This window comes from Delphinus delphis, chromosome 5 (assembly GCF_949987515.2).
Source record: "Delphinus delphis chromosome 5, mDelDel1.2, whole genome shotgun sequence".
NCBI classification, from domain to species: Eukaryota; Metazoa; Chordata; class Mammalia; order Artiodactyla; family Delphinidae; genus Delphinus; species Delphinus delphis.
In genome coordinates this window covers 70,376,807-70,402,570 of record NC_082687.1, presented here as the reverse complement: position 1 = coordinate 70,402,570, position 25,764 = coordinate 70,376,807, and the positions used below count along the sequence as shown (strand labels likewise).

The 25,764-nt window shown below is 32.3% G+C and overlaps 1 protein-coding gene across 1 annotated transcript in view; it reads right to left on the bottom strand.

Moving 5' to 3' along the window:
- GABRG1 (gamma-aminobutyric acid type A receptor subunit gamma1) overlaps positions 1-24,403 on the bottom strand; it is a 63,489-nt gene extending 39,086 nt beyond the window's left edge. The window contains exons 1-2 of the mRNA XM_060011754.1: positions 24,240-24,403; positions 7,409-7,557 (exon numbers count right to left, since the gene is read on the bottom strand). Of these exons, the coding sequence (XP_059867737.1) occupies positions 7,409-7,557; positions 24,240-24,343 (253 nt within the window). The 5' untranslated portion in view covers positions 24,344-24,403. The remainder of the gene's footprint in view (positions 1-7,408; positions 7,558-24,239) is intronic.
- Between the last annotated feature and the right edge of the window lie 1,361 nt (positions 24,404-25,764).

Genomic DNA, 25,764 nt, shown 5'->3' with positions numbered 1-25,764 from the left:
TCATGTCTTATATTTAGGTCTTTAAGCCATTTTGAGTTTATTTTTGTATATGGTATGAGGGAGTGTTCAAATTTCATTGACTTACATGTAGCTGTCCAGCTTTCCCAACATCACTTTTTGGAGAGACTTAAGTCATTTATTATGTATACTCTGAGATGAACAGATAAAATGCTACTCTGCACAGTACATATTACTACTTAAATTTAAATAGAAATTAATTAAATTTAATTGAAATTTAGCCATACTAGCCACATTTCAAGTACTCAATAGTCAATAACCAATTTCAAGTATTCAGTACTCACAAATGTATGACTGTTATTAATATACATAATATATATTAAGTATATGTAAATTTAATTATTTGGAATTTCTTCTTAGGAGAATGAAAGACTGCTCTCTTATTCTGTAGTTTAATGTCTCTTTAGACAGCAGACTGATCAACCTGCTTCCACTCCTACACCTGATCAGGGGAAAAGAAAGTTGGAGAGGAGATTTAAAGAAAGAGAAGCAATGGAGTATCTGCACACCCACTCTTTAGAATGTCTAGGATATTTTATTTTCTTGTGGGTACAATTCACATCAAAGGAAGATAACTGGACCAGAGGCATCTTACCAGTTTTTTGGCCACAGCAGCACATATCTCCAGACTAGATTGTTGATGAAAGGAACTAAGGCAGGTGGAAGATATAGAGAAGCCTCTAGATTCCCCAGGTCAAGGAATTGAACAGTATAAAACGCCTATGAACAACAACATAAAGCACTTCTATTCTATTCCTACCCTCCTACCCTCACTATTTATATGTTTGCCTCTCCAAGTGTACCAGGGGCCATTTGGTGTTAACCCAAAAAGAAATGAAAACTAAGAAGACAAAAGTTTCAAACTGCACCCAGTTAACTCCTCATATCTCCTGCACGTTCCCATCACTAGAAACTTAGAACAATTAAACAGATGGAATAAAAAAGCAGATCCTCCCCTTCTCACCCCAAGTCCCTGTCTAGTGGCACATGTCTATCATCTATCCTGGGAGAGGGATAGCTTTAAATCTATTGGGATAGTAATTTTTTAGATTAGATCAAACTTTAAATCACTGAAATTGTTTGAAAAGCTGTAGACTCTACCTGAAAAGTTGTTAAGAAATAAAAAAGAAAACTCAACATAAAGTAATTAAAGCTTTACTAGAATTACAAAGCCTTTTAATGTTAATTTGTTATTAATTTCATAAGTCCTCAGTAAAGTGATTAAATTTTTTTTCATAATTTATGAAGAAGAAAGATGTTAACACAAATTTTGGACAGAAAGGAATGCCTACAAATCATGTGAACAATTAACTAATTCATTGTGTATAATCTGAGATGCACAGATACAAATGCTGCTATGCATGGTATAATTATCAAGGTACTTAGGACATGTCTCGTCTAATCTATTAAACGATGTGATGTCACAGATGTATATAGCATTTGAAAGTCCAAATCTCGATCTGAAATAATTTAGGTAAAATGCTAAATTCATGAAGTAGAACAACTGTCAAAATACTTACACATGAAATTAAAAGATTATACACTCTAGGTTCTATTCAAAAAAGGTCACTCAGTAAATATTAAGTGAACATAATTTATGTTTCAGACATCGTTTTAGCAATGAGGGATAGGATGCTTTCTACCTTCAGGGAGTTGACATTAATTGAAAGAAAAGAGAGTGTCAAATAATAATAGTGAAATATGATGAGTAAAATGGAAGTACAGATTTCTGTTTCTTGTGATAAGTAATTGGCATCAATTTAACCATCTCAATAAAAACAACAACTTTTTAATGTTTAAAGCCATGAGAGTCATTATGAAGATATAACACAAAATATTTATACACCAAATAGCAATGCATTTACCTTTATGAGGCAAAATCTACAGGAGAAAAAGGGAAATACAGATAGTAACACACCAAAAATTGAAGAGGGAAAATAAATAATTAAATTTCCAACTCAAAAGAAAAAGTAAAACAAAATAAAATATAATGAAGGTTGTAATAAAGACAAAGTAGAAATTACAAGGTAGTTAATAGAAAAAGAGTAGAGCTCATTCATTAATAATGGAAATTCTGAAAAAATCCACTTCTCTTAATTTTCTTGATCAGAAAAAAGGGGGTAATAATACAAAATATAAAATAGGAAATAACAAATGGGAACTAAACATTGAAACAGAAAAAGGGTTTTTTTTTAATCCTAAGAAATTACTTTGAAGACTTCTTTGCAAATAAACTTGAAAACCTAAATAAAAAAGATAGTTTTCCTAGGCAAATACAGATTACCAAAAATGAGTAGAAAGCACAAACAGACCAAATTTCATAGGAAAACAAAGTGATCAAAGTGATTAACTATTTCCAAAAAGCACAAGACCTGGATGAATTTATAATGGAATTCTATCAAACTTCCAAAAGTCAGATGATGCTAACACCCAGATAAAGTGCTAGACCTTTGAGAATGAAGGAAAATACCTTTTCATGAAACAAATGTAAAAGGATGGCTAAAACAAATGAAGACAGTACTCAAAAATAAAAGATGAATATCACTTATAAATACCAATACAAAATACTAAATAATATATTACCAAGCAGAATCCAATACCTCATTAAGTTTATAATATATCATGACCAAGAAAGCTTTAGTCCAGAATGCAAATTGTTTCAATTAATACTATACACCATACTAATAGATTTAAAGAGGATAAAACTCAAAATTATTTCCGGAAATGTTGAAAAAGTCTTTGAAAAATTTCAGTACCAATTCCTGATTTTAAAACTAAATCAAGCAAATCAAGGGATAAGTTCTTAATGTGAATATTCATATGAAGAAACACTAGAGTCATTTCCATAAGAACTAAAACGAGGCAAAATTACCCATTATCTCCACTACTATTCATTATTATATTAGACATGTTAGACAATGAAACAACATAATGCTTTTAGACAAGATAATTCGATTAGTTGCATATGAGTTGGTAAATAAAATAAATACTTTTTTGTATATGGTATGATAGCATATTTTGAAAACAAATGATGCTTAAACTAACAAAAAAAATCTGTAAGGCAGCAGGAAGGTAGTAAGATATAAAATGAACATTCATAAATTAATGACATTGATATGCAAAACCAGAAATCAGGTAGAGGACATTAGAGTTGAGGAAATATTTACAGGAGAAAAAAATTAAATACTTAGGATTCAATTTAAGAAATATGAAAAATCTATGAGTAAATCTTAAAACATTCCAGAGAGATACAAAATTAACATGAAGATTTAGAAAGACAGCCCATGTTCCCATATTAGATGATTCAATGTTATAAAGATGTTAGTTTTCCCAAAGTTAATTTACAAATTTAATGCAATCCCAATAAAAATACCAACAGCTCTTTTTTAAATGTATCTAAACTTATTGATAATAAAGCTCCTATTTTTTTTAAATGACACGCAATAGCCAGGAAAACTGAAAAGGAAAAACAAAACAAAATGAAAATATGAGGTGGGGCCAGCTTTATAAGATATTAATACTAAATGTTTTAGTCTCAAAATACTGTTGAATCTCTACTGTTAATATAGTGTGGTGGCACATAAATAGAAAAACAAATGAAAGAATGGAATAGAAAGGACAGAAATCACAAAAGTACATAAGAAAATGTAATATATGATAAAGTTGACATCTCAAATAATGGAAGCAAAGATTGACTTTTTAATAAATCATGCTGAGTCAACAGAAAAGCCATTTGAAAAAGATAAAAATTAGATTCATACTTTACACCATACACAGAAATAAAATTCAAATGCATCAGGGAATTAAGTAAAAGAAATAAAATCATACAAATGCTAAAAGTAAACATAGATGAATTCCATTCAAAGTGGAATATAACCAGTAACGTGGAAATGAAACTGTCATAAAATGGTTAACATAACCACATTGAATGGGGATAAGGAAGAAAAGAACTAACCTAAGTTACTTTTGGGAACAGTATTTTGATTACATACTGCAAAGATAAAGGCAAAAAAATTGTATATGAATATTTTTAATATTTTTAATAATTCTAGTTAATTTTTTATAGACATGTTAAAATTATAGAATTACTTTATTTATTTACTGGAATTGAACAAATAATAAAATATACTATGGGTAAATGAGAGCCAGGTGTCTCCCTGATGGAAAAAGAAATTACAGATAAGGAAAAGGGAAAGGTTAGAATGAACCCTATTGTCTTTGGATTGGAAACAGGGCTGTCACTATTGACTTCTGGTTTATAATACATATACACAGGGATAGACATAGAAATATAGATGCCTATGAATGTGTGTGTAGAACATATATTTTCTCCTTCTGCCCAATGAGAAGGTCAAGAAGCAATGACACCCAATATTAAGAAATACACCTGGTGCTCACATCTTGGTTTCTAAATACCATTCTACAAAAAGAGGAACCAGGGTTCTTGGAGAAATGATGAATTTCATTGCTGGATCAAGGGAAGCCTGGAAAATTTTATGTGCTAGAAAGTAAGGATATGCTCAGAAAATGATAGAAACACAAAAGAACAGAGAAATAAAATTATAGGACATACCAGTTGTCAAATTTTCATTTTGAGCAATAAAATAAACGATGGTAAAGGATAATAAACTATAAGATAAGACATATATCTAGAGGTCTACACTGAGTAAATAAATAAGTGAATAGATAAACAATTGGACAAGTCACAGATCCTAGTTACTGCAGAATTACAATTAATTTGTGTAGAAGGAATGATGATAATATTGACTTACCACTTGACAAACATCACAGTAATGCTCCTGCAGGTAAGAATCATTGATAGAGACCAGAGGAATGGACAAAAGTGTGCTGAGAATATCTGCATAGTTCTCCCCAGCGCAGTATCTCCTCACAACATATTTATTAATCAAAAAGAAAGATAATAACTTCACGGTGAAGAAACGTGGAAGAAACCACACTTAATGAAAGTGTGGTTTACATCACCAGGAATAAGATATATAAACATCACATGCCTCCTAACACAATACACTGAAAGCACAAAATATCACTTTTGTGGTGTTCTTGGCAAAAATGCATAAACACAGCCCAATAATGAAAATATCAGACAAATTGAGGGGTGTTCCATTGGCCAGTATACTTTAAAATTATCATGTTCATGAAACAAACAGAAAAACTGAGAAACTATACCAGGTTGGAGGAGAGTATGGAGGCATGAGAACAAAATGCAATGTGTGATCTTGGTTGGGATTCTGAACAGAAAAAAAGGACATCAGTGAGGTATCTGCCACAGTTTGAATAAGGTCTGTAGATTAGTTAATAGTATTGTATCAATATTAATTTAATAATTTAGATAATGGTTCTATGATTATATAAATATTAACATTATGGCTGAAAGACTTCTGGGAATTTCATGGATAGATAATATTTTATTAAGCCTAAATTTTATTTTGAAAAAATAATTAAAATAATCTAGGAAAACAGAAAATTAAATCATGGAAAATAGATTAATAATAAACAAAATAGTGTAAAATAATAAAATTTAAGAAAATTTTCAACAAAGAAATTTGACAAAGCTAAAATTCGATTTTATGACAAACTAATAAAAACTTTAAAGCCCTTCAAGATTTATTCATAAATGAAAGAATAGATTACTAATATCAGGAATGGCGAAGGAGAAAAGCCCTCAGATCCTAAAAACATTAAAAATATCGTAAAAGATGTTATGAAACAATCTAACTCAAGTAAATTTTAAAATTTAAACTCCTTGAAAACTAACCAAAACTAATAAAGTAATTGAACTGCTAAAATTTTTTCCCAAAATACAAACTCTAGGCCAACATGACTTCACCAAGTAATTCTTCCAAATATTGAAGGGAGAAATAGAATTCATTTTAGGTAACTCTTTCAGAGATGAAAAGAGAGGGAAATATAACTCATTTGTAGATGCTAGCATAATATTGACTCCAAAACTGAAAAAGACATTACAGAAAATAAAATAACTGGCTAATGCCCTTTATGAACATAGATATAAAATTCCAAAACTAAATATTATCAAACTGAATCTAGTGATATTTTAAAAATATTACCATGTCACAACTAAGTAACATTTATTACAGACATGCAAATTTTGTTTAAGTTTTAAAAATCAGCCAAAGTTAGTTACAGAAAAAAAAATTAGTAGAATAAAGGGCAAAATATGATCAATATGATTGTTTCAGTAGGTGCACAGAAGTCATTTGAACCAGTAGGGAGGTAAAAAGAACCCTAGCAAAATAAGAAGATAAAGGAACTACAAGGAGCATCTTAAAAAAAAAGAAGCTTACATCAAACATCATAATTAATAGTGAAATATAGACTGGTTTCCCTGATATCAGGAACAAACCAGGACTATTCAACACTGATTCTAGTCTTAGTGCAATAGGTCATGAAAAAAGTATAATTTTGAAAATTGATTAGAATGCTCATTATTTGCAAAATAAACACTATTGGCAAAGTAGTCATTATTGGTAATAGTCATTACTCTATGTTTTATAGAAAATCTATATTAATATAACAATACATAAAGTTGATCAATTTAGCAAGGCTGCTGAGGACAGAGTAGATTAGCAAAATATCTATTATATTTCTATACACTGCTAATAAAAACTTAGAAAGTAAAATTTTTTTTAAATCTATTTATACTTACATTAAAACTTCAAATTAGAAAATTAAATCTAGTAAAATATATTCAGCACTTCTTTACAGAAGACATTAATAAAAAATTGAACATATGTGGAAGAATATATGATGATCATGAATTTGGTACAGTAAAAATTCAGTATGGTAAACATTTCAATTTCTCTATATTGATTATAGATTTAATGCAATCCCAATAAAAATCTCGCTGCCTTATATTTTGTTTGTTTGTTTTAAAGTGTTGCAGTGGGAAACTTAGAGGTTATTTATTTTGTAAAGTGTATACATAAATGCTCAGAACTGAGAATAACAATTTTGACAAAGAAGAACAATGTTGGATTGTCTACACTAATTATACTCTCAAGGCTTATAATTCTACATTAACTAAAACAGTGCAGCATTGCAAAAAATTGGAACTCCTACATACCTTTCAAATATTCCCTTTTATGAAATATCTCTTAGTTTTTCAGGCAGTTTTATCAAAAATTGCTCTGTTGTAGCAATTGTAAAATAATTACATCGAAAATGTTTAGATGTCTTTGTTCCCACGTCAAACTGTGAAGCTTTCAAAGCAGTACCATTCCAAATAATAATTGCCAAACCCGCAGTCTCTAACACACATCGGACACTCAAGGAATATGAAATATGATAAAATAACATCAGCAAATGTGGCTTTCACAGTCAGCAAAATCCAAGAATGATTACTCGAACTTACCTCCTATATCTGGGCGAAGTTTATTGTCATAGCCTTGAAGCAAGGAGTTGAGAATTTGTGTTATATCTCCTTCATGAATCTTTGGTGCCAAGACCCAAGTTTTGTTCACTGTTAAATCCTCATCATCTTCATCATCTGCTTTATCAACACTAAAGAATTCAAAAACAAAAATTGTATAATAGAAAGTTCAACCAAGTAGTGTATTTTTAAAAATAGTTTAAGATTATTCTAATTGTGTAAGAGAATAATAAGAGGGGAAAAAAAGCATTCGAAATATTTTACATTCAGTAAGACTAAGGCCTACATCATATCAACTCCTGTTTTAATAATACTCAAAAATGAAGAATCCAGTGCAAGAAAATATCGTATAATATTAATGTAATAAAGTTTTGCCACTCCCACAACTGTCATTTAAGGCCATAGAGATTATGCACTGATAATGTGAGGAGTGGCCCTAGATTTGTGCGGTACACAATCTGCACAACCATACGTAAGTGACTCTATACCACCACACCCTAAAATAAAAATTCAAAGGTAAATAAGTGCAGGAAAAGTTGTAATCATTAGTCTGGTAAAATGTATTTTAAAATGCACGTGTAGAAAAGAAGACTTAAGGAAAGATGAGTGAAGAAGGATTCAAAGAAAAAAGGAAAAAGTATTGAACACACCTATGCTTCTTCCTTTTAAGTCAGAAGAACTGAGACCCCAGACATCTATTCCAAGAACTCTGTCAAAGATTGTCTTACCAAATCATGAGTGGTTGACTCACTCTCCATATATATACATATATATATAATCACGTATACATATATATACATATTATATATATACACATATGTATATATATACATGTCTATATATATACACATATATAGATAATCATGCTTTCCATATATATATGTGTATATATATATGGAAAGCATGATTATCACATTTTAGGACTAGAAGATAGACTTTAGGGATCAAATAACCCACTGCCTTTATTTTGTGAATGAGGAAACAAGTCAGTAGGGAATCAACCAAAGCACAAACTCATTTATTTTCAAAACTGAGACTCAAACCCTGGTCCTATAGTTAATGCTTCCTGCTATGCCTGTGTGTTTAACAAGCATAAAGTTTCAGCTTACTTATGAATTGTGGTAGAAACGTATAGTAACATAGATATTCATCTATAATTCACCAAAAGTAACAAACTACTTTGTTTATTACCCGTAAGTAACCCCACCTTCATTTGAGTGAGATCAACCTAGACTTACACCCAACTTTAGTAAATATTAGTCCTCCACTGAAAAAGTATATATAAACTTTTATACTGGTAAAATCAGGTAAATCTATATTATTTATTTACATATATTTGAGAGATGAGCTTCCCTCCCACAGTAGATATTCAAGTTTATCTTAACAGCCTTAGTTGATATTTCTACACTATTCATTCAAATCTCTTTTGCTGTGAACCTAAACATCTTAGCTAATGCAGCCTTTACCCCCTTTATCCTTTTAAATTATTTTTCAGTTTTATTGAGATATAATTGACATATAACATTGTATATGTTTAAGGTGTACAACATAATGATTTGATCTATGTATATATAGTAAAATGATTACCACAGTAAGTTTAGTTAACATCCACTCTCTTTATCCTTTTAAAGAGTATAAATTAACATTGTAAATTAAAACTTAACCTGTAAGTATTTGTACCTCATTTTATCTTTACAATAATTGTATTGATAGTTATTAACGGAGAGTTAACGGATAATGGAGTACATTATTCTTCCCAATATTTTTCCTCTTCTTCATGTCAGAGAATTATTCTTTTCATTCCACTGACTTCTAACTTGGTCATGTGACCTGAAATACTCCTTTCTGCAATGCATCCCTGTCCCATTAAACTCAGGTTTGGCCCTGCAATTTGCTTTGGTTAATGGAATACATGTAACATACATCACTACCAAGCAGATTTATTGTCAGTGCATGGTTCACCATATCTCTGTCCTTCTGCCAGAAGACCAGCCATACTCAGGCAGAGGCTACTACTCCATGACTTCACTTTCAGGATGAAGGCAACATGAACATAGCCACAGTTGACCTACAATGGACATGTAGCCTGAGCGAGAAATAAACATTTAGTATTGTAAGCCACTGAGATTTTAGCTTATTACCACAGTATACAAATTTTATCCCTATGTGAACTCCTGGAGTACATTTATTTAACAGATTTTTAATGAAGTGCTCATTTATATTAATTGTTTTGCTGTATTTAACTTCAAAAATATATACTACTGAAATACAGTTGTATGATTTCCTTTAAATAATTTCTTATTTTCTCTCAATAAAATATATACATATGTACATACATACATTCATTTATAAACTAAAGCTTTAAAAGTACTGAAATATTAAGAATCCTGCTCATGTGTCTTCCAGGAAAATTTTATCTAATTAGAACTTCTGAGATATTGTCAACAACCAAAATTTAGGGCATCCATCTAGCTTTAAATCCCAGTTTTATAAAATAAAACATCTGATGGATAGATGCAGACCACTGCACGTATAAGAACTTGATTTTTCTTTGAAATATAACTGTAGTCAAATGGAAGTTCCCAGAAAAAATATGTTTTTCCTGTGTTTTAGGGTAGTAACATCTTGGTAATCCAGGAAGCACATGCTTATACTGACTTATATCCCCCTTTTCCCAGCTATCTCAGAGGTAATATAAAAATTGACGTCAATGACATCATAAACTAACTTTCCTCATTTTTGTCAAAGCAGAAAAGAAATTTCATTATAGTTAATTTTCTTCATTTTTCCTCCACACTTTCTGAATTACCTTCAGAATATTCATTAACTACCTTAATTTCACACTGGTATTATTTTGGTGACTAAAAATCACTTATAATTTTAAAGATAGTTCATATAGCATATCTGATGTTTCACTATCATTCATAGACTGGAAGTTTTGTAACATTTACCTATGTTGAATGAACATTCATTTGGAGGAAACAAGTATTATCTTTGTAGATAATATTATGGGAATTTGTAGACATTTGCAAGCACTTCTCTTAAATAATTTGAATGAGTATAATTTTATCATTATTGGAAATAAATATACTCCTTAGTATATAATTTTACTAAATGTTTATTTTGATGATTGATGTTTTTATTGTTCTTATCAGCTGTTGAGTAAGTTCCTACCATGTTTCATGAACTGAGTGCTAGGTTTCTTCCATATTAAGGTATGTCATTTAATCCAGAGTAATCCCGTGAAATAAACATTACTATTCCTGTTTTACAAATTAGAAAAAAATAGATTTATAGAATTCGCTGGACCCACACTATTAAATAATAGAGCCAGGATTTGAAACAAGATTGATTTAGCTTGAAGACTCCTTTTCTCTTTGAAGTTTCCATGGTATCTTACTTTATCTTTGTTTAACAATCCAGGGTAGTTAGATTTTGAGTTTTCTAATTTATAAGAACACAACAATATTTATGGTAAGTAGTTAGCAAGTGCATTTGGGTTGTGCATGGGTAGAATGCTTAGTCTCTGCCTTTGAGTTCTGAGAAGTTAGAATAATAATTTCAAGGAATCACACACACACTCTCTCTGATGAAAAAGACTTTCTAAAGTGTGTGCTCAGTCTTCAGTCCAATGCTTTAATTCATTTATAGAGGAAATACCATGTATTACAAAATATGCTAATTGCTGAAAACAAAAAGATAAGTAAAATTTTATTCTTGATCTATATGATCTTATTTTCTAATGAAGGAGAAAACTATTCAGATGATACAGAAAACCATCATATACAAAGATGCTTATCACAGTGTTATCTATAGTAGCACAAATTTTAAACAAAAGAGCAGGTTTAAGTAAAGTATTATATGTCCATATGGTGTGATTGATGCATCCATTCAATTGGTGATTATGAAAAGTCTGTAAAAATATTAAATTATTTTCATAATTTAATGTTATATGCAAAGTAACATATAATAATTTGCCTTAATCAAAACCTAGGTATAAAATGGCTAAAGATTTAACTGGAAAGCAGTATAATGAATACACTAAGTATTCTATGCTAGTGGAGCTATACAAAATTTAATTTTGTTCTGTATATTAATAGTATACTACAATTTTTCTGCATAATTTTGTAATATAACTATATGAAAAGGAGTTGATGTGACATTAATGCCTACCTAAGAATGAACTGCTTCTTCCTATACACCAGATAGTGCCCAGAAATAAATTTCTAATCATAAAAAATAAGTAATTAAGTAGAGGTTTTTATAGAGACAAGTAGAGCTTTACACTCTGCCAAGAAAATGAAATTGGCAGCCTTAAAAAGTTGCCACTCGATTCTCCTGGGGTAGGAACATGGTTGACTGACAGCCCAGGCGCCAGCCCTCTGGACGAGCACTGCATCTGTACCACATCCAAGCTTCCCTGGGCTGCTTTCAGGCAATAAATGAACATTGTGGCAATGGTAGTACAGACCCGTTCCTGCAAGACTAGGGCCTCCTCTAAAGGGCAACTTGTGTTGGATGAATCCTGCTGGCCTGGCCAAAGCCTGTTTAGTAGGGCTCTCTAGTCTGAGACTCTTTTAACCCAAACATCCTCTTTGCCTTATACTTGCACAGGGATCAGACCTCCGTTATTATCTGAAGGCTCTCTCTGCTTACTTCCACTTCCTCTCGTTTACCCTGCACGGGCATTTCTCTCAAAAATCTCTTACATGTCCAATCCCAACTTGGCATCTGTTTCTCTGAGGCTTTTGCTTCTCATATTCTTTAATTGACACTTGTAACTTGTTACTAAAGAAAATTTCTGAGTCACCTGTATCAGTGTTGTTTTTTTTGGTCTTACTAACTTAGTTTAATACTTTGACAAATCCATCTGATTACATAGTAAATTATTGTATGTAAAAGAGTACTTTAATGATTGTATTACTCTTCTGAATATGACAAGCAAAAGTTTTAAACTAATGATAACTGAGAGATAGGTTAAGTGAAGACAAGGCATGCTAAGCCATATAATCATGAGGAGAATTCATCTTTACAGCTAGAAAATATATATATATATGTCTATAACAAGTCAATCAATCAATATAAACTATTTTTCATACATAGGGTAAATATTCATCAAGATTTTCCCAGGACAATCTTGATTTACACCTGTTGTCCTAGAATAATTACAATATTAATAGTAACCTCTTTCACTCACAAAATGGCCTAATTTGGATGATAAATTGTAAAGTCACCCTGGATATAGTTCATATAAAGTTTACTGCAATGCAAATGCCCTTGTTGTGACACCTAGGGAAGACTCTTCCATTACCTAGTAAGACAGTGCAGATGACAGCAAAGGAAACCATAAACAAGATGAAAAGACAACCCTCAGAATGGGAGAAAATATTTGCAAATGAAGCAACTGACAAAGGACTAATCTCCAAAATATACAAGCAGCCCATGCAGCTCAATATCAAGAAAACAAACAACCCAATCCAAAAATGGGCAGAAGACCTAAATAGACATTTCTCCAAAGAAGATATACAGATTGCCAACAAACACATGAAAGGATGCTCAACATCATTAATCATTAGATAAATGCAAATCAAAACTACAGTGAGATATCATCTCATACCAGTCAGAATGGGCATCATCAAAAAATCTAGAAACAATAAATGATGGAGAGGGTGTGGAGAAAAGGGAACACTCTTGCACTGCTGATGGGAATGTGAATTGGTACAGCCACTATGGAGAACAGTATGAAGGTTCCTTAAAAAACTACAAATAGAAATAGCATATGACCCAGCAATCCCACTACTGGGCATATACCCTGAGAAAACCATAATTCAAAGAGTCATGTACCACAATGTTCATTACAGCACTATTTACAATAGCCAGGACATGGAAGCAACCTAGGTGTCCATCAACAGATGAATGGATAAAGAAGATGTGGCATATATATATATATATATATATATATATATATATATATAATGGAATATTACTCAGCCATAAAAAGGAATGAAATTGAGTTATTTGTAGTGAGGTGGATGGACCTAGAGTCTGTCATACACAGTGAAGTAAGTCAGAAAGAGAAAAACAAATACCGTATGCTAACACATGTATATGGAACCTAAAAAAAAAAAATGGTTCTGAAGAAACTAGGGGCAAGATGGGAATAAAGATGCAAATGTAGAGAATGACTTGAGAACACTGGGAGGGGGAAGGGTAACCTGAGACAAAGTGAGAGAGTGGCATGGACATATATACACTACCAAATGTAAAATAGATAGCTAGTGGGAAGCAGCTATATAGCACAGGGAGATCAGCTCGGTGCTTTGTGACCACATAGAGGGGTGGGATAGGGAGCATGGAAGGGAGACGCAAGAGGGAGGCGATATGGGGATATATGTATATGTATAGCTGATTTACTTTGTTATACAGTAGAAACTAACACAACATTGTAAAGCAATTATACTCCAATAAAGATGTAAAAAAAATACGATACATATTGCTGAGGCTATGATTACAAAATTGAATTTCAAGCTGTTTAGGACAAGGCAATAAATAATATTAAATCATATAGCAAAACTTAAAAAAAAAGACTCATCTCTAAGATTGTAACAAACTCCCATAAATTATTTAGAAAAAGATGGATGATCCATCAGGAAAAAAAAAATGGGCAGAGATTTGATTAGGCATTTCACAAACAAAGATAACCAAATGGGAATGAGTACATGAACAGACACTCCACATCATTACTCATGAGGAAAATGTAAATTAAAAACATGAGATACCACTATACATAAACCACAATGGTTAAAATAAAAAACCTTGACAACACCAAGTGTTGATGAGGTTGTGGAACAACTGGAACTCTTGTACAGGACTGTGAGGGCAAACTGTTAAAACCACTTAGAAAACTCCTTGGTGTTATCTCCTAAAGATGGATGTGCACACACTCTATGACCCAATAATTATACTCCCAGGTACATACTCAACACAGATGCATAGTATATTCACCAAAATGCTTGTTCCACAATATTCAGAGAAGCATTAGTGGATGTACCATCAATTCAGAAAAAAGATCCAAATATGCATCAGTAGTGGAATGGATAAATAAAATGGGTTATTTTTTTTAAAAAAGTGCAGATGAAGTTCCAAACAAGTCCTCACCTGTGATCTGTTGCTCATGACAAATTAGTGTTTGTTTATGAACATCAGATACATTTCTATAAGTCAAGTGACAAGTTCCAGGGAAGAAACATACCTCTTCTAATGTTTCTGAGTAGACTATATTTTAATGTCAAAGCCTACAGGAGCTAACTTTTAAAGAGTATGTATAGGCACTGAATTTAGATCTGAAAGTCAAAGAAAATAAAATTTAAAAACTTTAATTCTTATTTTCTTTTTACCTTTATATTCTACCTGCTTAATTCTTTTGTACAAAGCTCTTTTTAGGGTAGTAATGCTGAATCATTTTTATTGCTCATAAAAGTTGGTAGGGAAGCGAAATAAGTAAAAGATGATAGATAATAGAGTTACAGATTTGAACTTTCAGAGTTTTAGAGAGGTGAAGTGATAGTCCACTCAATTCTGTGATTATCCTCTTAACACAAAAGAATTTAGGACCCATCACTTGAGGCACAGAGAGGAATGCTTTGAAAATTTGAGGAGGGGGAAGGGAAGCATGCCTAGAACATTAAATAAGTGTGTTCCAGTTTGTCCAGTGCTTAACTTTACCATAAAATTGATCACACTGCATCTTAATTAGCTATTTACTTTATTTATTTATGACCCTCTGTAAGCTCCTTGAAAGCCAGGGTTAAGGTTTTCAGTGTGTTACCATTGGCACTTAGCCTGACATATAGTAGGTATAAAATTAAAAAAAAATTCACTAAGTAAATGAATAAATGGACCGAATATTAGAAATCATCTTGCTGTTTACAAGTGAATTACAGTGAATAAAGAAAATAAACAACTGAAAACTGTAATTATTGGTCTTAATCAGAGAATTGATTGTAGTTAACCTAATATAAATTTTAAAACATAGTAGCAGTAGCTTTCTGATTCTAGTATTCATCCATCATAAACTTAAAAAAAAACTGATTTCTTTCACAATGATAATACAATCTATAAAACAATTACAAAAAATATAGCAGGGAAGATCTGTCTTATGTGAAGAAACTAAAACACCAATTGAAGAATATAAGAATAGAACAAAATAAAGGCAAATAAATATTTTGGCTATAAAACAATATTATTAATACATAATTCTCAAATTAGTTTATAAATTTAATAAAGTTTTAATTAAAATCCACAGTTCCTATATAACAGATTAAAATCATTATACTGTAATTAAGTAGAAGAATCAATATAAGAATTACAAGAAATTATTGAAAAATAGATTGTTAGATGAAATTTGCCAGAATAAAAAGAAAACAAAATAAAGTTACTGTAATCAAAACCATATTGTGATAACACATAAAGAAATCAGTGAAAACAAAATCAAACCTTCAAATTCAGATCCCAAGTGTCTAGAAATTCAGTATACAATAAACGTGACTAGTCAGTTTAGAAATGAAAGGATGAATTATTCAGTAACTTGGATTGAAAGGTTTATCAAGCCATTTAGAAAAAATAAATTAGATTACTACTTAGACAATAAATTGCAGATATATTAGAGATCAAAATATAATAAAGTATAAAACTATTAAAGAAAATATTGAAAATGTTTTTTAACTTTTGAGATGAGGAGGTCTTTCTATGCAACATGTAACCAAACCAGGAAAGGAAAAAAAAAAATGACAAAAAAAAAAGGAAAAATAACTCATGGAGGACATAAGACAGTTTAGACAAAGACTGGAGACAAAGGATAGATTGAGACAAAGATATTTACAACATAACTGGTATACAGAAATTTCAGAGGGAAAAAAAGACTAATAAAAATAACAAACTGTGCTAACATTTACTGGTAGCAAGGAAGAATAACTTTAAAATGTGACAAATTTTAGCCATCACATTGGCAAAATATTAAAAGATTCATTACATTCAGTACCATTGATAATATAGATAAATGGCATTTTTATAACCATTAATAGAATAAATTGCTCTAATAGAATAAATTGAGTAATTTGGCAACATTGATGAAATATTGAAACTAAAAGCATGTACATATGTGTATATATATATATATATATATATATATATATATATATACACACAGTAACAATATTCATAATAAACAACAAAAAAGAGAATCTGTAATGGAATAATTTAACAAATTATGATACTTCCTTAATATAGAATACCATATTATCATTAAAAAGGAGGTACAACTAAGTATGTGTACAAACCTACAAAAATATCTTTGATACTAGCTGTGTGACAAAAACAACTGTTAGATTTCATTTGTATAAAAAATGTACATACAAATGTGTATACACATATTTGTTTAAACTTATGGAAAAACCTGGAAGTATAGGCTCCAAATTGCTAAGTAATTTTGAGGAGTAGAATGGACTAAGTGTTATTCCATTATTATTCACATTATATGATCAAAACGATTATGACATTAGGGAAAAAATTTTTGGTTTTCCCATATATTTCAACAACATATATTTATATCACTTAGAGATTGCTTAAATTGTTTGTTTAAGGAAACAAGTAAAGAAAAATAAGGTCTAAACTATTTGTGGTAAAAAATTTAAAATATTTTATGTCCACAGAATAGAACAGAAATTGGATTATATATTAATGATTCTACAATTTGAGATGTGGAATATTAGTCTCAGAGAAAAAATAAAACATGACATCTTCATCCACTGTGATTTTTATGTAGTTTCCTTGGTAAGGTAGAATACATAGCATCTTTAAAATTACACTAATGTTAGGAAATTAAAGGCAATAGAGATTACTTTGGGCACAGAGAGCTTCACTGTTAGTTTCAAAAGGGGTATGGCCAATTCCTAAATCTAGTAGAACATAGTTTGATCTGGTTAGATAAGATACAGGAGTGTAGGGTTATATTAGTTAATGAGAAAAGCGACAGATTGATATCAGAATTGATTTTTAAAAATTAGTATAGTGACGTATTTTTAGAAAGAAAACAAAAACAGAAAAATATAAAATATAGCAGATTATTTTTTGTAACATCTTTGCTCATAGTTTAGTGATTGATCCTTAAGATAACAACTAGTACTAATAATAAAACAATATATTTTTCCAGTTTTGGGATTTTTTTATTTGCTTTGTTTGGTAGGCCAATGCTATTTTGTTAAAACAGAGTTTAGAAAGTTGGGAATCGTGCTTCCAAAGAATAGTCTTTAGGGGGATGATGAATACACAGAGATTATAAATGTTCTTTTGAGACTGGTTCCATGTGAATATTTTTTGGAGGAAGGGAAAGAAACCATAATTTTCTTCACAGTCCATTAAAAAATTACCGCTGGATTGAAAGTATATTAAACTGAACACCAAATTTTCCATTGTTCCACTTTATATTCATACAACATAACGGAACATAAATTAGACTTAGAAACATATAACACTTCATGACATTCACATTCTCTAAGCCTTTGATGCACTTATGCATCAGATAAATTCTATCAGGCTGCTAAAATTTTTGCAAAATTAAGGCATAATATTGAGGCTTATTAAATTATAAACGATATGAAAAGATCTTAAAATTAAATGGAAGAAAGAAATGGGAGTCATTCTTTTGAATGCAAAAAGATATACCTTCTCCCTAAGTCTTGGGACCATAAAATGAGAGGTAAAATAGTTTCATTGACATAAGTATCCTCTCAGAACTTTCACTTCAAAAGGGAGAGAATACAAATGAGTAGAACAGAAGCAACAAAACACTCTTTCTAGTCAACTCCAGTTATGATAATTTGCAGGTTTTTCAGAAAGAATTGTACTAAGGAAATGACAGAAAGAAATATACACTCATAAGACACCTGCACAGAGTAACAAATTGTAGAACACAGATGTCTGATTAAAACTTAAATTTAATCCAACCAATAGGGCTACATTGTTCTACTCAATGTGGCTATTTAGTAGAAAAGTAATCCCTGCTGGAAACACTCTACTGCATGTGTTGGAAAATTATTCTAATAGTGGTACACATCTAGGCCGACTGAGAGGTAAATGACCTGCCTATATTGAAACGGATCACAAATTCTGCAACCACAAGTCATGGTCCTAGCAATCTACCCAAAGATTAACTTGTTTTCCAGAACCCTTGATTCTAGCAGCCCTACATCTATGTGGAGAACCACATCACACCCTGATCACAACAATATTAAAATTTTCATATTTAACCTACTATATTCTAATCATAGATCTTCTGATATGCTCATCTACCTACAGGTTGGAGTGCAGGGTCTATGTTAACTTCCTTTCTATATCCCTAATATTTATCACAGTCTTTACCACTGTGTTACTCAAAATATTTGTCACTCAATATATTTGTCTAAAAATAGGGAGAAATGTTAAATCTCTAAATGACTTGTATTTGTAAGGAGAGAATGCCTACTGTTCAAAAATTTACTACTAAACTAAGTTATATAGGTTTTAATAGGACGTTGCTATCTTAATGTCATATGTTAGATGACCAAAGTAAAGGATATCTTAGGAATATAGTTTTCAAAAGGCCCACCAAAGCATGAGACCATACCTCTGGCCACAGAATATTAGTGTTATCTTCCTATGTATATTTTTCACTAACACTGACCTGAACTTATGCCTATGACAGCTAAGGGCATTCAGTCTTTTCCCAGAGTTACAATTGATGCCAATCTCCTTAGTGTCCCCACTATAGCTCATCTAGAATTGCAAGTAGCTTTTATAGCATTTTATTGTCTTTACTTGTTTATATTGATAGACCATCTCAACATTAACTACTAGAGTTTAAGTTCACTGGGGTCAGGGGCTCTGCCTTCTTTGTCCAGCACGTATACTATCACATATATGTCCTATATACACTATACAAACACTACTAGCGCAAAGATTATGTCTTGCTTTCCACTGTGTCTCCAGTTCCCTGCTTAATACATGGTAGGCACTGAGTAAATATTTGTTGAATGAATGCTAATGCTTAATAACTGTTTATTGAATGAATTAATAGCTAAGACTATTTCCTGAAACATGGGCCTTCAGTTGGTTAAACCATTTTAGTACAGATAGAATTAGATTCTGAGATATTTAAAAGTAGAAAAAAACATAAATTTCATCTGGCTCTCACAGAGTACAAGAACTCTAACAAGCTTCTGCTTGAAGTTTAGTGACAAGACATCCATTATTTTGTTAGAGTGCTTTTGTACTGATGAAAATCGGGCTTCACATAGCTTTCACTACTTGTTTATGGTTTGTCTGTAACATCTATACATAATAAATTCAACAATGATTTTCTCTAGCATCCTTAAGAATATATGATTCCTCAATAAAATTTACCTGAATTCAAAATTCTTGCTTTTAACTCTCTATCCAGTGGTGTTTTTTCTAGATCAAGAACTCCAGTTCGTTTAAGTTTTTCCTAAAATAATTAATCCAGCACTACACATAATATTCTAGATTATGTGATAAATACACAGCGGACTGTAACTTACTCAGCTTGTGTCAATTTTACTGTCTCTCCTCTTCTCTCCTCTCCTCTCCTCTCCTCTCTTCCTTTCACCTTTCCTTTCCTTTCCTTTCCTTTTTTTCATTTCCTTTCCTTTCTTCCTTTTATCCCTCCCTTCCTTACTTTCCAACCCCCTCATCCACAGTTATGTTAATTGCTTTGATTTATATGGCATTTGTAATCTTGGAGGAAAGGTGATTAAAAATGTAGGCTCTGGGCATAGAGCACATGGGATCTGAGTCTTGGATTCAGCATTATCGGCAAGATGATCTTTAGTGAGTTTGTAAAAATTGCTGTGCCCTGGTTTTTCCATCTGTGAAATGGGGAGAATAACAGTATCTGGGCTTTATTTTCCCTTCATTTTTGATTGGTAGTTCGGCTAAGTATAACCTTCCAGGTTGAACATTTATCTTTAGAATTTTGGAGACATTTCCTCCATGGTTTTCTGGTATTATAGATGAGTAATCTCATGATGTTCTAATTCTCTTTCCCTGACTGTGATCTTTTCTATCAGTACCCTCTAACCTTAAAAATTTAGACTCCTGTTTATCTTTGGAGTTGTGAAGGTATATTTCCTTATTTTGACTACAAGATGTTTTCCTTTGATTAATACCATAAACCTCAGCCTCAGCAGTGTGTATAATGGTAGTACTCATGTAGAACACTAGACACAAGCACTATCCATATGGTTAGTTCTCATGTCTAGTTTATTCACCACTGTAAACCCAGCAAGTTGCACTGTGTAGAGCACATAGCAGGTATTCAATAAATATTCATTGAATGATCTCTCCCATAATCCAAAAGGTATTTAATAATGCACAAACAATTCAAGGAGTTTACTGCACTTAAATTTAACTAGAATAAAAAATTCTAGAATTACTGAGATTCCAAGAATATCTGTTGTTATGACTTTTCAGTTAAAACTTTAACTGTCATGTACTTTGCAAAAATTTTCTCTCTTGGTCTTGAAACAAGCTGGAAAGGTAGATGCCAGTTCTACTTTTCACAAACGAGGAGTCTCTGCCTCAAAGATTTGCCTGATTTCAGCCTAGTGGGAAGTGCTGAGGCTGAAACTAGAATTTACATCTAATGGTCGAGTCTAGGATTCTCAGTTGGTAGCATGCATATATGTGAATTATTCTCCTGAGGCCTGTGGCAGTCATTTCATCATATTTTGACAATATCTCAAGAGCCCTTTTTTTCAGTTTTTCGCCCTGCCTGTCTCCTCTTCTTTGGGACCCCACCTTCATTATTATTTTCTTAGACAAATTTTAATCACCTTTATATAAATATATAAATATAAAATACTAGATTTGTCTCTTTCATTTTTAAGATGAAAAAATCAAACATTTCCTTTTGTTGATAAGCCAAAAATGTGACTCATAGTATATAATAGGATAAAAAGGAAGACGAGTATACCAAAAAGACTCTATACACAGGGGATTTATCAATTATAGCATTTACATTTTAACTTCAAAATCATTTTGTCTCTCAGTTCTTCTTTGAATATTTAATTATCATGGAGCATCATTAGTCATTTTGTACTCATTTGCATCTATATTTTATTAGAAAACGAAGCCAAAGCTCTGTATGCCTAAAGAAAAACCATGCATTACCATCTCCACAAAATATATTACTGAAATTATTTTAAAATAATATATTTTATAATGTAATTATACTTGAATATTGTCATTTGGGCAACTGACTGCTAAATTGTATGATTATTGACTCATGAGATTGTTTTTAGAAACAATCTCTAAAACAATCTCTCTTTAGCTCTCTCAAAGTATAACTTCTTAGTCAAAGCTTACCATAAATTACATTTTAGATTATGTAAAATCTCAAAGTACTTTTTCAATTCTTTTCAAAAGTCTGATTATAATTATATTTTTTTCAACATTACAAATAAGTCAACTCAAGCTTGAGAGATTTTAACCAACTTGCCAAGATGCCATAGAGCCTCACAAAGAATGAAACATAGGAACCATGACTACAGCTTTTAATTACAACAACAGGATTGGTTTTCATAGTTCAGCAATGTAAAAATCAATAAAGTGCCTCTCCTTTATGCTCTTGATGAAAAATAATGAGTAAACAAGCTACTGTCTTTGATTAGATACAAAAAATAATAGCCTCCAATTCGGTAAACCCCAAAATAGGTGACTTTGAAAATTTAAATTAGAAACTGGCATCAGACATCAAAATTCTTACAAATAGAACCATCTGTGATTAGTTTTAGAAAGGTCCCTCAAAAGAAGAAGAAAGGAAGAAGAAATTATGAATGTAAATGGTTTATACATGTTGACAACAATTATCTTCAACTAAATATTAAAAGGATAAAAAGTTCATCACAACTGTAGCTACTTTGAAAAGTGAAGACATACACTCTCATAACTGAGACCCTAAGAGTTAATTACAACAGCAACATACAGCTTTATTTTTTAATATGTATATTTTCACTGGCCAGAATAATCCATATTCTCTATAGTACTACGATAAAACGATTTATTTATTTTAGCTACATAACGCATCTCTCTCTCTCTCTCTCACTCATACATATGACCAAAACAAAAGTACACAGCATTCCCAATTAGAATTTTCCTCTTGAAAACTGCTACAAAAAGCCAGTGATGCAGCTATTGAGTTATTTTATGTTTCAGTTCAAATCTTAGAAATATTGAATACAAAAACTTGAAGAAATCATAAATGATCTACTACTGCCCTTCATTTCCTAGATGAAGGAACTGTGTTCAGAGTGGTTAAGGACCCTTGACACATAGAATCATGTCTCCAGACTTCCAGAGCCCATCTCTGTCCACTATACCACACAACTTGTTAATTCTGAGCAGCTTGAAGAGAGTCCGAAACCCATCATGATTCTCATAATGTAAATATCCTCAAGAAGAAAATGTATTATTTAAAACCAAACATCTCTTTAAGTAGACAGTATGCCCTTTAGTAAGCAGCTTGTCTATTAGGTTGCAAGAGAAACTTGCACTTACAGTGATAAATCAGCTTACAGGTTGTTATTTCAGAAAATCACTGGGTTAGTCTGTTTTTACTTATGAGAACACAGATTCATTTGCGATATTATGAAGATGCATGAGAGCACTAATACATGGCCTACCAAAATATCTTCCATAATTTTATAATATATTAAAAGAAATAAACCATTACAAGGCACTTAAATATAAGAAATAATTAATCAAGTAGTGTGTTCGTGCTCATGCAGAACATTTATGTTTCTAAGGGAAAAGGGTAAATAAACTAAAACTGTAATATTTAAAAAACATTGAGTGTCAAACATATTCTGGCAAGTCTAATATTGCTTAGCATACTTTATTCTCTATTTTTGGAGAGAAAATACAGTTGTTCTATCTGTTAGTAATGGTAAAAATCCACTCTAGCTATATGCTAAAAATAATCATCATAATAATAAATTTTAGCAGTGATGCAAGTACTTAAAAAGGCATTTTTCCATCTCTATAGTGATTGCATTTTACTCTTGAGTTCTAAGCACTCCCTCTCTCTCTTCCTCTCTGTCACACACATACACACACACACACACACACACACAGGACAATCACATCACCTTACAATATTTATTTACTTGTACACAGCCAAGTTAAAAAAAAAGATTCAAAGCTGGCTCAGTAAAATATACATGGTTATTTCTAACTTAAATGTAACATAGCTTCAACCCTGATGGATTTTTAGCCATATTTATGATCTTTCTTGATGTAAAACTTTGATTTTTTTTTTAGAATAGTAAAAAGGTAAGGGAAAAGGCAATATTACTGTATAAAAAAGCATCATACATGCCATGCTCTGTAACAAGTTTCTAAAATAACTTTGTCTTTAAAATGCAGAATCATCCAGAAAGTTCATCAGTGGCATTCATTGACTAAATGTAGTAGCGAAAACATTTCTACTCCCCTCCCCACTTCCAGTAACTGAATCTTTACTAGTTTCTACTCTGCTTCAACTGAGCTAATCTCCGTGCTTCACACATAGGCTAATTTCATTCTATCAGAAAAAGAGTAGATCTAATCAAAAAATAAACTGATGGTAAAATGTTGCACATGTGCCCAGGGAAATGCAAATTATTTAACCTAGAATGATTTTTTTTTTTAAAAAAAAAAAAGAGAAATGAGGGGGGAGTGGGTAGATACCAAAGAATAGTTTTGAGTCCTTGAATTTACTCACCAGTTTCCCAGATGCAGGGTCAGTAACAGGAACATCAACCTCAACCCTTTCCTTTGACTCCACAGAAGAAAAGGGCAGAAGAGAAGAGTTTTCCAAGAACCCATTGGGATCGCTTTTTCCGCTCAGTTCTCCAAGCCAGGACTTTTTCTCCCACCTTAGCTGCAGCCTGGTGAGTACAGAAGGGAGACTGTGGGAAGGCAGTACACCTCCCAACCAGGTAGGATGCGACTCCCAGCGGAATTGAGCAAGGGAGCCAATCAGACCGAGAGGATGCTGGCATAAATTATCTGAAAAGAAGTTGGGCCAATCAACGGCCCCAAAAGGCGGGGCTTCCCCTACTAGAAATCGAGCCCAGTAGGGAAAAGGGCTCCGTCTTTCTGAAAGAAAAACAAACCTCTTCTCTCTGGCAGCCTCAGAGAAGCAGTTGAGTGGCCCTGACAGATTTCCCTCGCTAGGGAAAGACGGCTTCCCTCTTCCCTCTAGCCTTCCCTCCTGCCTGACTCTATTTCGGGGATCTGTTTCCTCTCCCGTGTTTGGATTCTGAATCTGTCTTCCAAGAGGGATCCGTGGGGAGTTTGCCGTGCCTAATTGGTTTTCCCAAGGCTCGCGAAGATTCTGCTAATTTTTGTTAATTATTGTTGTTAATTTTGTTGGGGGGGAGGGAGCGGCTCATTTCTCTTTGCAGACCCAGCACCTGGCACGAGGCCCAGCACAAATATGTCCTCGGGAGATGTTGAAATATATAACTGAATGAATGAATGAGCGGGCTGGGTGCATTCCTGGTAATCACGTTTCCTACCCACCCCCCTTCTGCTGCCTTATAAGAGAGGATTTGCAGTCTCCTCTCTCCGGGCACCAGAAGATGATACTAATGAACAATACCAGACAAGAATAATCTCCTTTTACAAAGACATAAACAAAAATCCGATTTTAAAAAGGTTATTTTATTCATAGGAGCTGGAGATCGATTACATGTGTAATCCTTGTTCTCCCCTTTGCGTTTGTTGAGCTCCAGTGTTTGGTACCTAACTTCAGAGGCTCTGCTTTGAGTTTGCAGCAGAGCCCAACAGTTGCCATGGCAACTAGAAAGCCTCTGGCAGCTCGAACAAACTGTAAAGGCTAAGACAGTGGTGGTGGTGGAAACAGGTTTGCTCTGCCCAGCCATCTTCCGCCTCTATGCCCTCCTAAATCACTGCTTCCCACCGAAGCCCTGGGTTTGGGGTCTTTGGCTGTCATTAATCACCTCACAACCACCTGGAATTGACCAGATTCAGGGGTGAACTGCAATTAACCACCGAGTTACCTTAGAGTATTTGTCTCCCAGCAAATAGTTCAAGGTAGAAGTAACAGTGTTTGTGCATGAGTAGCTGTTGCTACCCTGCCGTCTGAAATCACTTAAAGGAACTGGATGGAGGTAACAAGGTTACAGGTATTCTCTTGCCCAGAATAACAGATGGTGCAGTGCTGGGCTTTTCTCCCCTCTCTTTGATTCTCCATCTTTCTAGTCTTCTCTGAAAATAGGTAT